The following is a 12,501-nucleotide window of genomic DNA, read 5'->3' as shown; positions in this document are numbered from 1 at the left end:
ATGATCTAGACATTAGAAACAAGACTCTGGAGTCTGGTGATTTATTCCTTTCTATGTGATGCTACCACTCCTTCAGCATTCAGCTTCAGGAAGACAATGTACATTATTAAATTATTTGACAATGACAAAGTGAACTAGGATGGCCTTATGCACACACATTTTTAAATGGAATTTATTGTTTGCCATTACTCTTTTTTGTCCATTCAAATGAAAAGTGGCTGTTTATGAAATGAGCCTGAGGACTCTGACAGATTTAATACCTAATATCAGTTTAGGGAAAGCAATGGAAGCTAACTTCAAAGGTCAGGTGAGCATTTTGGTGAAACACTGGGGATTCAGTTTCAATAAATAAATATTTATTGACTATCAGGTACACAAGGCACTGCATTCTGTATAAACTATAAATGAAACCTTTCTAGTTATTTTATCTTTAATCATGATCCCCTCCTTGATAAGGAGGATGAATATTACTACATATCAAGATCTCAAGTTGGAAAACAAAGAAGCTATCTAAAGTGGTTACAGATTTTAATATCAAAGGCCCATAAAATAAATAATAACCAGCACTCACTTTTAAATATGCATCTCCAAATTTACACTGAGGTTCATAAGAGGCCATGAATAATTTATTTATGACACAAAGGCAGCAGAAGGTAAATTTGTTTGTTCAAAAGTCTTAAGTAGATTTTTCTGTGATTGTGGTTTATATTAATGGATGGGTAACTACCATTACTGTAATAAAACTAATTTTGAAGAAATGTTAGCTCAATAACAACTCAAACACATGCAAAAGCAATTTTCCAGCATTTCTGAATTACAAGGGATCCACCCCTGCCTTCTTAGTCTTATAAGGATTTTAAGCATCTCTGCTAAAAGCTCATTTTCAGCTAATAGTATCTAAAAGAAGTTACTCCCTACTTATCATTTTGTTGTTTTATTTCAAGGTTTTCAAGATCAACTCCTAGGAATAGATTACATTATTGGATGTTTCCCAGTCTTAGAGACATATCAATTTACAAACTTTTATTGCCAAGGCATGTAGAAGAGTCAAAAATGAAACATCCTGAAAAGGAGCAGTTGTTCTAACCAGTTGGAGGTGACAATTTATTAAAAACCATTAGTCTGCTGCCATGTGAAGTGCCTCTAGCAAGTTTACTTTCCACCTTGGTAAAAGGGTAATTTCTAATTATGGTTTAGGGCCAATTTCTCACCAAACAGAAGTTTGCGGAAACGTGTGCATTTAAAATCATCTACTCTGCTGGTAAATAAAACACAACCATGCCTACTATCTTGCATGAACTGTGTATAGGCATTTTAGAAGATTTGTGTGACTGAATTTTTTTTTTTTTACTAAAATGAAAAAAATCTCTACTCTCATTTAGGGGAGAAGGGAAGTAAAATGATGTACTTAGTTAAGTTAGAGTGTATATTGTTAATGTGTAAATGGGACTCAGAGAGTCTGTCTGCATTGGTTTAGTGTTCTGTTACGATCAAATAAACTGAAAGCAATCACTTCAAGCAAATATGACCTGACAGCTTCCAGTCAGATGCTCCAGGGTGTCATTCCCCAATAGAATCTTTGAACAACTAAAGAAACTAGCAGAGCCATCTTCCTAAAAACTCCAGAAAACAGTTAAAGGGTTGTAATAACTCAGCAAGTGCCAAATCAAGAAAACATAGATTTAAGAGTGGAAGGAGAAGCTCGTGGCACCCTTGCTGGCCGCAACCTCACCCTTCCCCTGCACAGTATGGAGCTGGCCTGTGCCCCCATTGTAGGTCCCTGGCCTTGATATGGAGGGAGCAAAGTAACCCCTATGTGCGTACTGGGATGGCTATATATCAATGCCAGACCACTGGGTGGCAGCTTTAAAAACTAAACCAGGAAACTCTTCCCTGGATTGCGATCCCAGAACTTGCACAGCAGGCAGAAGTAGCTTGCAGACAGCTAAAACAGTGCAAGAAACAATTAAGTTCAAGCAACCTGGGGCAAAGGATTACAGACTTTAAAACATATAACAGAGCATCTGGGTGAGAGTAGAGTAACTCCTTTCATAGGGAATAGAGGGGACTTTCAGATTCCAGTAAACAGGGGAATCCCAAAGGCCATCAGCAAGCACAAGACCAGGACAAGACACAGGCTGAGAAAAGACAGAGGGCCCTGCACTTTCATCTTGGGCTGATCTTCATAATAGAAGGGCTAAGCTCTGAGGGAGAGCACTAGCCAAGGAAGAGGCAATTTGCAAACACTGTGAAAGAGCCATTTTGTGTTTGTTTGTTTTTGTTAGCTCCTGGCACTAAAGAAAATCTCTGTCATATCACTAGCTGGGTATAAACTTAAGGATCAGACAGCTCAGAGACTAAATTCCAGAGTTAACACATAAAAAATACTAGAATATACAGTGTATAACAAAATATTACAAGATAAGACAAACAAGGAATCAAGAAATGATGGTCCATCGAAAGGAAAAAGATAATTAAGAAATCATTAATGAAGAATGTCCAGACTTTGGACATACTGGACAAAGACTTAAAAAAAAAGATCTTTATTATACTCAAAGAGATAAAGGAAAACATGGCGAAAGAACTAAAGAATATCAGGAAAACAATGATGAACAATATGAGACTCTCAATAAAACGTCAGTACCATTGAACTGGCATTTGTGGAGGACTTACATCTCCCAATTTTAAAATTTATTGCAAAGCTACAGTAATCAAAATAGCATGGCACCACAACAAGGACAGACACAATGAACAAAGGAATCAAACTGAGAGTTCAGAAATAAACACTCACATCTACAGCCAAGCAATTTTTGATAAGGGTGCCATGTTCAAAAACATCCACTTAATGGGGAAAGAATAGTCTCTTTAACAACTAGTGCTGGGAAAAGTGGATATCCATATGCAAAAGAATGAAGGTGGACCCCTACCTCACACCATATACAAAAATCAACTCAAAGTGGATCAAATTTCTAAATATAAGGACAGGACTATAAAACTTCTAGAAGAAAACATAGGGATGAATCTTTAGGACCTTGTGTTAGGCAATGCTTTCTTAGATTTTCCAGCAAAACCACAAAAACAAAAGAAAAAAATAGATAAATGGGACTTCATCAAAATTAAAGACATCTGTGCATCAAAGGACTTCACCATGAAAGTAAAAACACAACCTACAGAATGGGGGAAAGTATTTGGAAACCACATATCTGATAAGGGTTTAATATCCAGAGTATATAAAGAAATCTTCCTACTTAACAATAAAAAAAACAAACAACCCAATTAAAAAATAGGCAAAAGACTTGAATAGACATTTCTCCAAAGAAGATATACTAATGGCCAAAACCATATGAAAAGATGCTCAACATCATTAGCCATTTTGGAAATGCAAATCAAAACCACAAAGAGATACCATTTCATACCCACTAGAATGGCTACTATTTAAAAAACAAAGTAATAAAACATTGGAGAGGATGTGGAAAAACAGGAAAACTCATTCATTGTCAGTGGGAATGTAAACGTTGCAGCCGCTGTGAAAAACAGTTTCATGGTTCCTTAGAAAGTTAAGTACAGAATTACCTTAAGAGCCCCTGGCCTGAACAAAAGAGGTCTGCGGAGCCTGATGCACAACAGTCTGCCTGACCTGGGCAGCTAATATTTAACCTATCATCTTTGTAAACCAGTAGAGCAGGAAATTGTGAATTAACCTTAGAATGTAACTTTGAGACGTGAAATAGGGAAGTAGGCGGGAGGTGAGAGCTCTTGGTCTCACAAAAGAGCAAGAAGTAAACGTAAAGTCTTGCTCCCAGATTTGAATACGCATTCATCTATGGTCCCCAGACCTTCCACCAAGTGTTAATAGTTTACTTCCTTTTTGACACTTTTGTGGTTATCTATGGGTCACCACCACCACTGCCCCTATATCACAAGACTCTGTTCCCATGCTTGTACCCTTAGGAATGTCTTTGTCTCAAACCCTGATAACTGGCTTGCCATTCTCTTTAATTGTGCAGTCAACTTCCTTGCAAATGCGGTACCTGCCTGGAGACAGAAAAGCTGTTTGATTTCTGCTCCCTGTAGGTTAGCCCTGAATAAAAGTTCATGCTCAGAAAATGCCTGGTGTCTTCTTTGGTCTTTCAGTTGGCAAAGCCCTCATGGGCTGCAACAATTACCATATGACCTGGCAACCCCACTTCTAGATATATACCCGAAAGAACTGAAACCAGAGGCTCGAACAGGTATTTGCACGCTGAGTTTCACAGTGGTATTATTCTCAATCATCAAAAGAAGGAAGCAACCCAAGTGTCCATCAACCAATGAATGGGTAAACAAAAGTGGTACATGCATGCAAAGGAATATTATTCAGTCATAAAAGGAATGAAGTTCTGATAGATGCGACAACATGGCTGAACCATGAAGACATCATGCTGAGTGAAATAAGCCAGACACCAAAGAACAAAACATTGCATGATCTCACTGACATGAAATAATTCAAATAAGTAAATCCACAGAGTCAGAAACTAGAATACAGGTTACCAAGGGCCAGGGAGGGGGTAGGGAATGGAAAATTAGTGCTTAATTATTTGGGGTGACAGAAAAATTTTGGTGATGGATGGTAGTGACAGCAGCACAATATTATGAAATATAATTAAGACCACTGAATTACATATTTGAATGTCATTAAAAGTGGAAATTTTAAGTTGTGTATGTAATACTAGACTAAATTTTTAACTCAGGATTGTACAACACAGTGAACCCTAATATAAACTATGGACTACAGTTAATAATATAATTATAATAATATTGTTTCATCTATTGTAACAAAGTTACTACAATAATGCAAAGTGTTAATAGTAGGCAAAACTGTGTGTATGGGGTTGAGATATGGGAGCTCTATATTTTCTGCAAGATTTTTCTGTAAACCTACAACTTCTCCAATAAAAAATAAAAAAGATTAAAAAAAACAAAAAAATAAATAAGAGCTCATACACACACATACACAAATAACCTGATTATTTTCATGAGTATCCGAGTTTTGCCATTTAGTAGCCCTCTGACTTTGAAAAAGTTACTTATCTTGGTTACCTAAGCCTCAGCGTCCCTATCTTTTAAATAGGACTAATAATAATAACATCTTTGGGGATTCTTGGGAGAATTAACTATGATAATGTGTAAAAAAAACATGCTCATGCATGCACACATTCACATTTATAAACCTGGCATGTTAGCTACTGTTGTTAGGCAAGATCTTGATATTCACCTTGCCTCTGGATTCAATATAATTATGCTTTTTCTAACCAAAGAATAAACCCAGGACCAAAATATTTGGTTCCAATAGTTAAGGGATAGTAGAAGGGGCACTTGTACCTAAATACATATTGCCCACCTCTTCCATTTATGCCTCGCCCCTCCCTGCTGATGCCTAATTCTACCTTTTGGATTTATTACCTACTGCTAAACATTGCCTTCTTCCTAAAAAGGCCCCTAAAAATGCAAATGCTGCAGGGAAGGATAATTAAAGCCATTACCACTTTTGTGAAAATGAGTTTTTGTGTTTTTTCTCTTAGACAGGATATTCCACATACCAATACTTGCTACCTGGGAAAGGATAAAATGACTCTGAAAGAGGGGCCAAAGGGCACAGGATATATTTCCAAAATTTGTTTGAGTAAGCTTAGTCAGTTAAGCATTTATTGGGAGCTAAAAACCTTCTGGAAGGAAACTTCAGACTTTGACCTTTAGAAACTGACTCTTTTTCCTAAAAGGAAGCTGGATTCATTTAAAATACAACAGGCTTCTCAAGGTTAACTTATTTGTCTTCAAAACATCAAACATATTTTACATACTCATATTCCTGAAGACACAGTTATTGAACAATTAACATTATTTGCTGACATTCTGTATATACAACTTCCTTCACTAGAGCTGAAGCTTCCTGCAGACAGGGCCTATGTTTTATTCATCTTTGGAGGCCCCATCATGACACATACTGAGCTTTCACAGAAGGGGCACTTTCCTGAGTTAAGTTCTCAGCCCTTTCTTCCAAGGAAGAAAAGTCATTAAACATAATATAACGTTTTGGTTAATAAGGAACTTCTCAGGACTTTTGTAAAACCAAATTAAAAAACAATGAGAGGGAGAGAAAGTTAAAAACCATGTACAATTGTAATGAAACTTTTGGGACTCTGCTGATTGTGAACGCTTGCAAAATACCAAATACGTCAAAGGAGGCAGAACTAAGCTTGACTTAAAATCATGAAGATATCTGTTCAAAAAAGTTTTTGCTGAATCCTATTATGTGCAAGGCCCTATGGATAAAATCTTGAACAATGCAGACATGATCCCCGCCCTCACAGTGTATATAATAACGAGGGATATGAAAAGGTAAACAGGCAATTTATCATATGGTATAATAAATACTATAAAAGGAAGTACAGGCAGTTATAGGAACTCACAAAAGGAGAGCCATTGCCATGCTTGGGAAGATGATGTCTACTATCACAGTTGTTGGGACTAGGGTTTTAGAGTCCTGCAAATCTGAGTTCAAATCCTGATCCCACAGATAACTTAACTCTACAACATTGGTCAATTTATTTAATCTCTCTAAGCCTCAGTTTCATCAACTTTAAAACAGAAATAATGATAGTATCTGAGCTAAAAGAACTGATATGAGAATTAAATGAAATACATGTCATAAATCTGGCAGAGTGTTGGCAAATTGCAAGTACCTAATAGACAGCAGCTATGAATATTATTAACCATAAGCTGAGATCTGAGAAATGAGTAGGAACAGCCAAGTAATAGGGAAGAAAGAGGAGGAAGAGTGTCCCAGGCAAAAGAAAAATGCATAATAAAGCCCAGAAATGCAGTAACATGGTGTGCTTGAGTTAAAGAACCTGGCATGAGTCTAGGGTTTGGAGGTGGCTGGGGTGGGACTAGAGATGAAGCTAGAAGGGCACCCAGAGCCTGGCTCAATGGCTTTATCTAAGAACAATGGGAGGCCCTCAAGAATTTTAATCAGAGGAGTAATATGATGAGATTGGTGTTTTAGAAAGACCATCGTGACTACGGTGCGGAGACTGGTATGGAGAGTCTGAACACTGGATGAAAGGAAATCAGTGATAATATTTTAAAAATAATGCCCTGGCTGCTGTGGAATTTCAGTTAGGGAAGCAGGAGTGACATGAAAAAAAAAAAAAAAAAAAATCAATCCAAGGAGGGCCTTGAGGCAAGTCTGGGCTTGTCTGTACCAGCTAATTAACATTTCATTCATTCATTTGTCCATTCATTCAGCATTTATCAACACCTACCAAGGCACTGAGCTGGTGCTGTGGGAGATTTCTAAGTGCATTACCTTCAATGGTTCTGCTCTCCAGAAGCACCATGTCCAACATGGACTGCCCATATTCCTCTCCCTGGCAGGAAGGTCTGTTACCCTGGTGATCCAGATGATGTGCAACAGCAAAGTTGCTTTGGGGAGAGACCATGGGCATCAGCAGGAGACCAAGCTGGGAGGCAGTGCCACACAGCAGGTAAGGATGGAACCTAGGACGCGAAGAGACTCTCCTTCACTCTGGCAAGAAGAAATGTCACTGTAACTATAACAGTGTACAGTGGACTTCTTACTACCCAAGAAGGAGTAAATCTTCCACTCCCCATGGTTAAGTGAAAATAGTAATGCTCAACATTCTTTAAATGTTTTGTCCTATGAGTTTCAGATGGGTTAATAAATTTATTACAACAACTTTGTGAAACAGGTACTTCTTTGCCTGCTTTACAAGTGACAAAACTGAGGCAAGAGACACTTCCCACAGGTCAGAGAATTAGGAAGTGGTAGAGCTGAGATCAAATCTAACGCTCTTATTCACTATGCTATACAGCCTCTGGCAGTGAGCCGCCAAGCTGACAGGAGAATGAAGCCAATTTAAAGCGAATGCCTCAAATTCTGGAGAGGGGAAAAAGATCACCGCCCACTTTGGAAGGTTTTGTTTTAGGAATAAAATGAAATGGATAAATATAAGTGGTAGCAGTCTCTTGAGAGGAAACTGAACTACCCTCAACAAATGAGTACTGTTTTGGAAGAGTTTTTGAAACCTATTTTACTCTTACAAGTATAAGCTCTACCATAGGCCTGGAACATATTAGAAAGTATTCAGTGGGGTTACACTCCTTATCAGTCTAAAATAGAGAGGGGCATCAAACAGACTCAAATATGGAAAGGTGTGACAAAGGAGATTAAAGGCCTAAGAGAATGAGAGACGTTACACTTTCGATTTCCTGCTAACAGAGGGTGAAAAAAAGTGGTTATCTCAGTAAACAGAATATGATCACTCCCTCAGACCATGGGTTCCATCAACCAAGTAGTGGAGCATGTGCGGAATAAACATATTTTAATCATAAGTTCTATGAGGCATTTCCAATGTGAAGTGAATAAAGGCAAAACTGGGGGAAAAAAATCCCTAAACCTCAAAATATGAAAAAAGCCATCAGCTTTTTGAAATGCCACTGGATGCCAATAGCAACGAAGTTTTGAGACTGGGCTCTTAACTGGCAATAAGGAGAATCCCAGGCCAGATGGCATTTTAAAATCCATTTTCACTCTATTTGTCTCTCCCCACTAACCTGCATTGGGTTAAAGCAATCACAGCCATTTTCACAAGCTGCAATATTTTAAAGTGACCATCACTTGAGAACACAAAAAGCTCTCTTAATTGTTAAGCTTTTTTTTTTTTTTTAAGCATAAAAAATTACCGTTTTGGAATTTGTGAAACAGTCATTTCTAATTAAATACACACACGCACACACACAGTTCAGCTTTTCAAAACTAGCCCATTCATCCACACATTAAGCATTGCTCACCAACAAAACACTCACTCTCGTTACATTCATTCACTTGCCAGTCCCGCGGGACTCACTCGCCACCACCGAAAAGTAACTCCACGCCCCCAGGTCCGTGAGCACCGACATTCGGTTTATTCATCCGGCCCGCCCTGCTGCGAGTGCCAGGCTGGACTTGGGGGCTTCACCGTCACGGACTAGAGCAGCCCCCTGGAGTCCCCGCCCATCCTCCGCCCGCCCGCCGGGAGCTGCACCCCTCCTGCCCCCCGCTCCCTGGGAAACACTCAGAGTTGCCTTGTTTTTGTTGTTGCTTAACCTCTACAAATAAAAATGCTTGGGGAACAGATTCCCCACCCCACCCACCTGCCTGAGTCCGCACACATAAAAAAACCCTCAATCGGATCTTCTCAAAGGTACCAAGCTGCGTCGACAGCCGGGAGGCGTGAACAATGAACTTCTCTCTGACTCTTCACTCTCTCACACACCCTCTCCCCCAAAAAGGAAGTTTGGAACTAGCCCGGGTGCCAAGTCGGCGATTCCCCAGACAACTCGGCCGCGGGCAGCTGTGGAGGGGCCCGGCGCGCGACCCCGGCCGCGCCCCTCGCGTCGCCGGGCGGGCAGTTACCTCCTTCCTCCGGCTCGGCGCCCCGGGTCGGGTGATGAGGGCCGTCTCCTCGCACACCACGGCCATGTCCTCCACGAACACGCAGTCCGGGAGGCTCTCGTCGGCGGGCAGCTCCACCACCTGCAGCCCCAGCTTGCTGCCCAGCACGCCCACGAACAGCTGGTGCTGCCGCTCCGCGCGGGCGAAATCCACCTCCTCGCCCTTGGCGTGCCTCAGCGCGTGCTGGACGAGGGATTCGGGCAGCGCCCGCACCACGGCGTGGGTGGCCCGGCCGAAGGCGGCGGGGTGGCCGAGCCCGGCCATGGCTCCGGGAAGCGACGAGGAGGCGGCGGGGTCCTCCGGCGGGCAGCGCGCGCGCAGCCTGTGGGTGCCCGGCGGCTCCCGTGGGTAGCGGATGAGTGAGGTGCAGACGGAGCCCGGCTCGCGCCCGGAGCCCTGCCCGTGCGACTGAGCATGCCCAGAGCTCCCGGCGCCGGCCCGCGCGCAACCCGCGCGCCTACTCCGGCGTTCCCGGTTTTTGCGGCAGCCCAGGCAGGAGTTGTGGCGGCAAGAAACGCGAGAGGAGAGGGGCTGGGGGAGGAGCGGTGCGGGCAATAAGTGCGCTCAGCTGAGGAGACCTGGCGAAAAGTCTCCCCTACCCTACCTGACGTTACCTGTTTTGAGCCGCAGGTGTGCACCTCCCACTGCCCTCCCAACGCGTACTTGCCGAGCGGGCCATGATGTGGACAGAGCCGATGGCTTCTTGGTCAAGAGGCGAGGGAATATGGAATATTACTCTCTGGATAAATACTTTGTCCTCTTCCCCCTCTCCCTCCACTCTGCTATTCCCAGCATGTAGTACCATCCCCCGGTGTCCCAACATGAGAATCCGCCTTACCCCCAAATCCATGTTTCCTTGACTTTCTCCGCAAATTGACCCGTGGTATATAGAAGGAAAAACGTGTCTTCCCATCTACGATGAGGGAAGAGAGAAAGACTCCAAACGATAGAAATATACAGAGAAAGACCCATAGAAACTCTCAGTGTCTCAAGGACAGTCAGTTCTCACAACAATGCGATTTTAATGTGTTTGTCTCCAGGGCCCACAGAGGTAGGGAAGCAAGGAGCAAGTGTGCTTTCCCCGTGGTAGACTGATGCAGTGTCAAACCAGTAGCATCACTTAGTTCCTTGTCATCTGGAAACAAAGTTTCCAACCTCCCCCCTGGACTTTCCCTCAGGCCCTTTGAGAGACTCCATGGAATTCCTGTGGTATTTGTTGAATTCTCTTTTTTCCATACTCCTCAGAGAGGGGACTTCCCTTTATTATTGTACTAGTCTCTATTTTTTTCCCTCCCACATATCTCACATTAACTCTTGAGTTCTACTCTTTCTTTCAGGGGGAGGGAGGGAGTGGAACGGGGTGAAGATCCTTTTCAATAACTAGCTTCTAATTACAAAATAATCTCAGGTTATAACCGTCTATCCTGGCTGTTCAGTAGGACACTTCTAATTTAAAGATTGGTTAGAACATAGAACATTAGATTAGAATGGGACCTTAGGAACCCTCTCAGGAATGTTCATGAATTCCAGCTAAAATATCTATGACTGCCATCTGATCTTTACTTGAACTTTAAAAAATTCACAGTGTATTTCCACTTTTAGAGAACTATAATGATTAAGTTTTAAGTTTTAATCCCTGTAAATTTAGCCCACTGTTCAAGTTCTGCCTTCTGAGACTACCTGACCTGCTATGTTCTTTCACACAACAGGTGTTCACTTATCTGAAGACAGTTCTGATATTTACTCTGACTGACCACCTCTTCCCTCCCTTTGGACCTCTAGATGGATGACCAAAAGTAACCAGTGATTTGGTTTCTGATCCTTTCAACATTCTTGTCATCTTCCTTTACCACTATTAAATCATGATAATCTGGAAAGAAAGCAATTCTGTGTGGTCTGTTGAGCGTGACTACGGCAGCACCCTTGTTCCAGATGCTAGACGTCTGTTAACACCGCCTGAGATTGTATTAGCTTTTCCTGAGTCCCAGTGCCAAGGCCCAAGCCAAACCTTCCTGCCAGAACTCTGTTCCCAGCTCTTAGAAAATGTGGGTTTCTAGGAGAAAATATCTATATAAGGATCCCAGAACAGCTGTCTCAACTGAGTTCAGAGATTTGAACTGCCTTCCCTTCCTTCCTCCAAGGGTGACTTGAATTTACTCAGCTGACATTGGCATTTCCCAGTTTAAAAATCAGGGATCTTAAGAGAAGTACAGCTCTGATCCTGACACTGGGGAAGGGGCCTAAAGGTAACATAACTAACCTTTAAAACCTACTAAGTTCTCCTTTGAGGTAATATTCTCAGGGAATTTCTGGCACCATTGTATTGTCAGCAATTAGTTAATGGTGCTTACACAGAGGATTCCCACCCATGTGCTGTATTTGCCCAGGGTAAATGTCAGAATCTTGTTCCCCCTTTACTGTGGACTTTACCCACCATTGAGGTCTCATCCCAGTTCCAGTTGGCCTCCATCTAGCAACCTTCATTCACTCCTGTGCCTTCAGTAATTTGCCTGCAACCCAGGGCCCTGAGCCTAACAATAGACAGGATCTTTGTACCACTGTGAGTTCATGTCAGCCAAGAAGCCAATAACAACCTGAAAGTTTCCCCCTGCAAATTGGACTTAGCCATCTTTCTATACTGAAATTGGGCAGCTGATTTTTAAAACCTAATTTTGTAGTTATCTCTATTAAATGTTGCTGCTTCATTCCAACTTGGCTAGTTTTGATTCTGTCATCCTGTGCATAATTCATTACTTCTAGTTTTTGTGTCATCTGAAATTTGATAAGCATGCCTTCTGTCTTTGCCAAGCAGTTGTCTAAAAGTATTAGAATGTGTATATTGGTGAAAAGAATAATAAAAGCACCAAATTCCAGTAAATTTTAGTTTACATGCCTTCTTGCTTGAGCAGTGAAGGACTGCTTTTCTACGGAAATGGGCTTAATAAACTTAATACATTTATAAATTCATTTTTACCACAAATATTTACTGAATATTTCCAAGGGTA

At 41.5% G+C, this 12,501-nt stretch overlaps 1 protein-coding gene across 1 annotated transcript in view; it reads right to left on the bottom strand.

Annotated features, from left to right (window-relative positions):
- The window catches only part of DDAH1 (dimethylarginine dimethylaminohydrolase 1), a 168,815-nt gene extending 158,779 nt beyond the window's left edge, over positions 1 to 10,036 (bottom strand). The window contains exon 1 of the mRNA XM_037826742.1: positions 9,458 to 10,036. Coding sequence (XP_037682670.1) covers positions 9,458 to 9,760 — 303 coding nt within the window. The 5' untranslated portion in view covers positions 9,761 to 10,036. The remainder of the gene's footprint in view (positions 1 to 9,457) is intronic.
- Positions 10,037 to 12,501: the final 2,465 nt, after the last annotated feature.

Source organism: Choloepus didactylus, chromosome 2, assembly GCF_015220235.1.
Source record: "Choloepus didactylus isolate mChoDid1 chromosome 2, mChoDid1.pri, whole genome shotgun sequence".
Taxonomy (NCBI): Eukaryota; Metazoa; Chordata; class Mammalia; order Pilosa; family Megalonychidae; genus Choloepus; species Choloepus didactylus.
The sequence above is the reverse complement of the archived record's forward strand: the minus strand, read 5'-3'. Positions and strand labels throughout refer to the sequence as shown.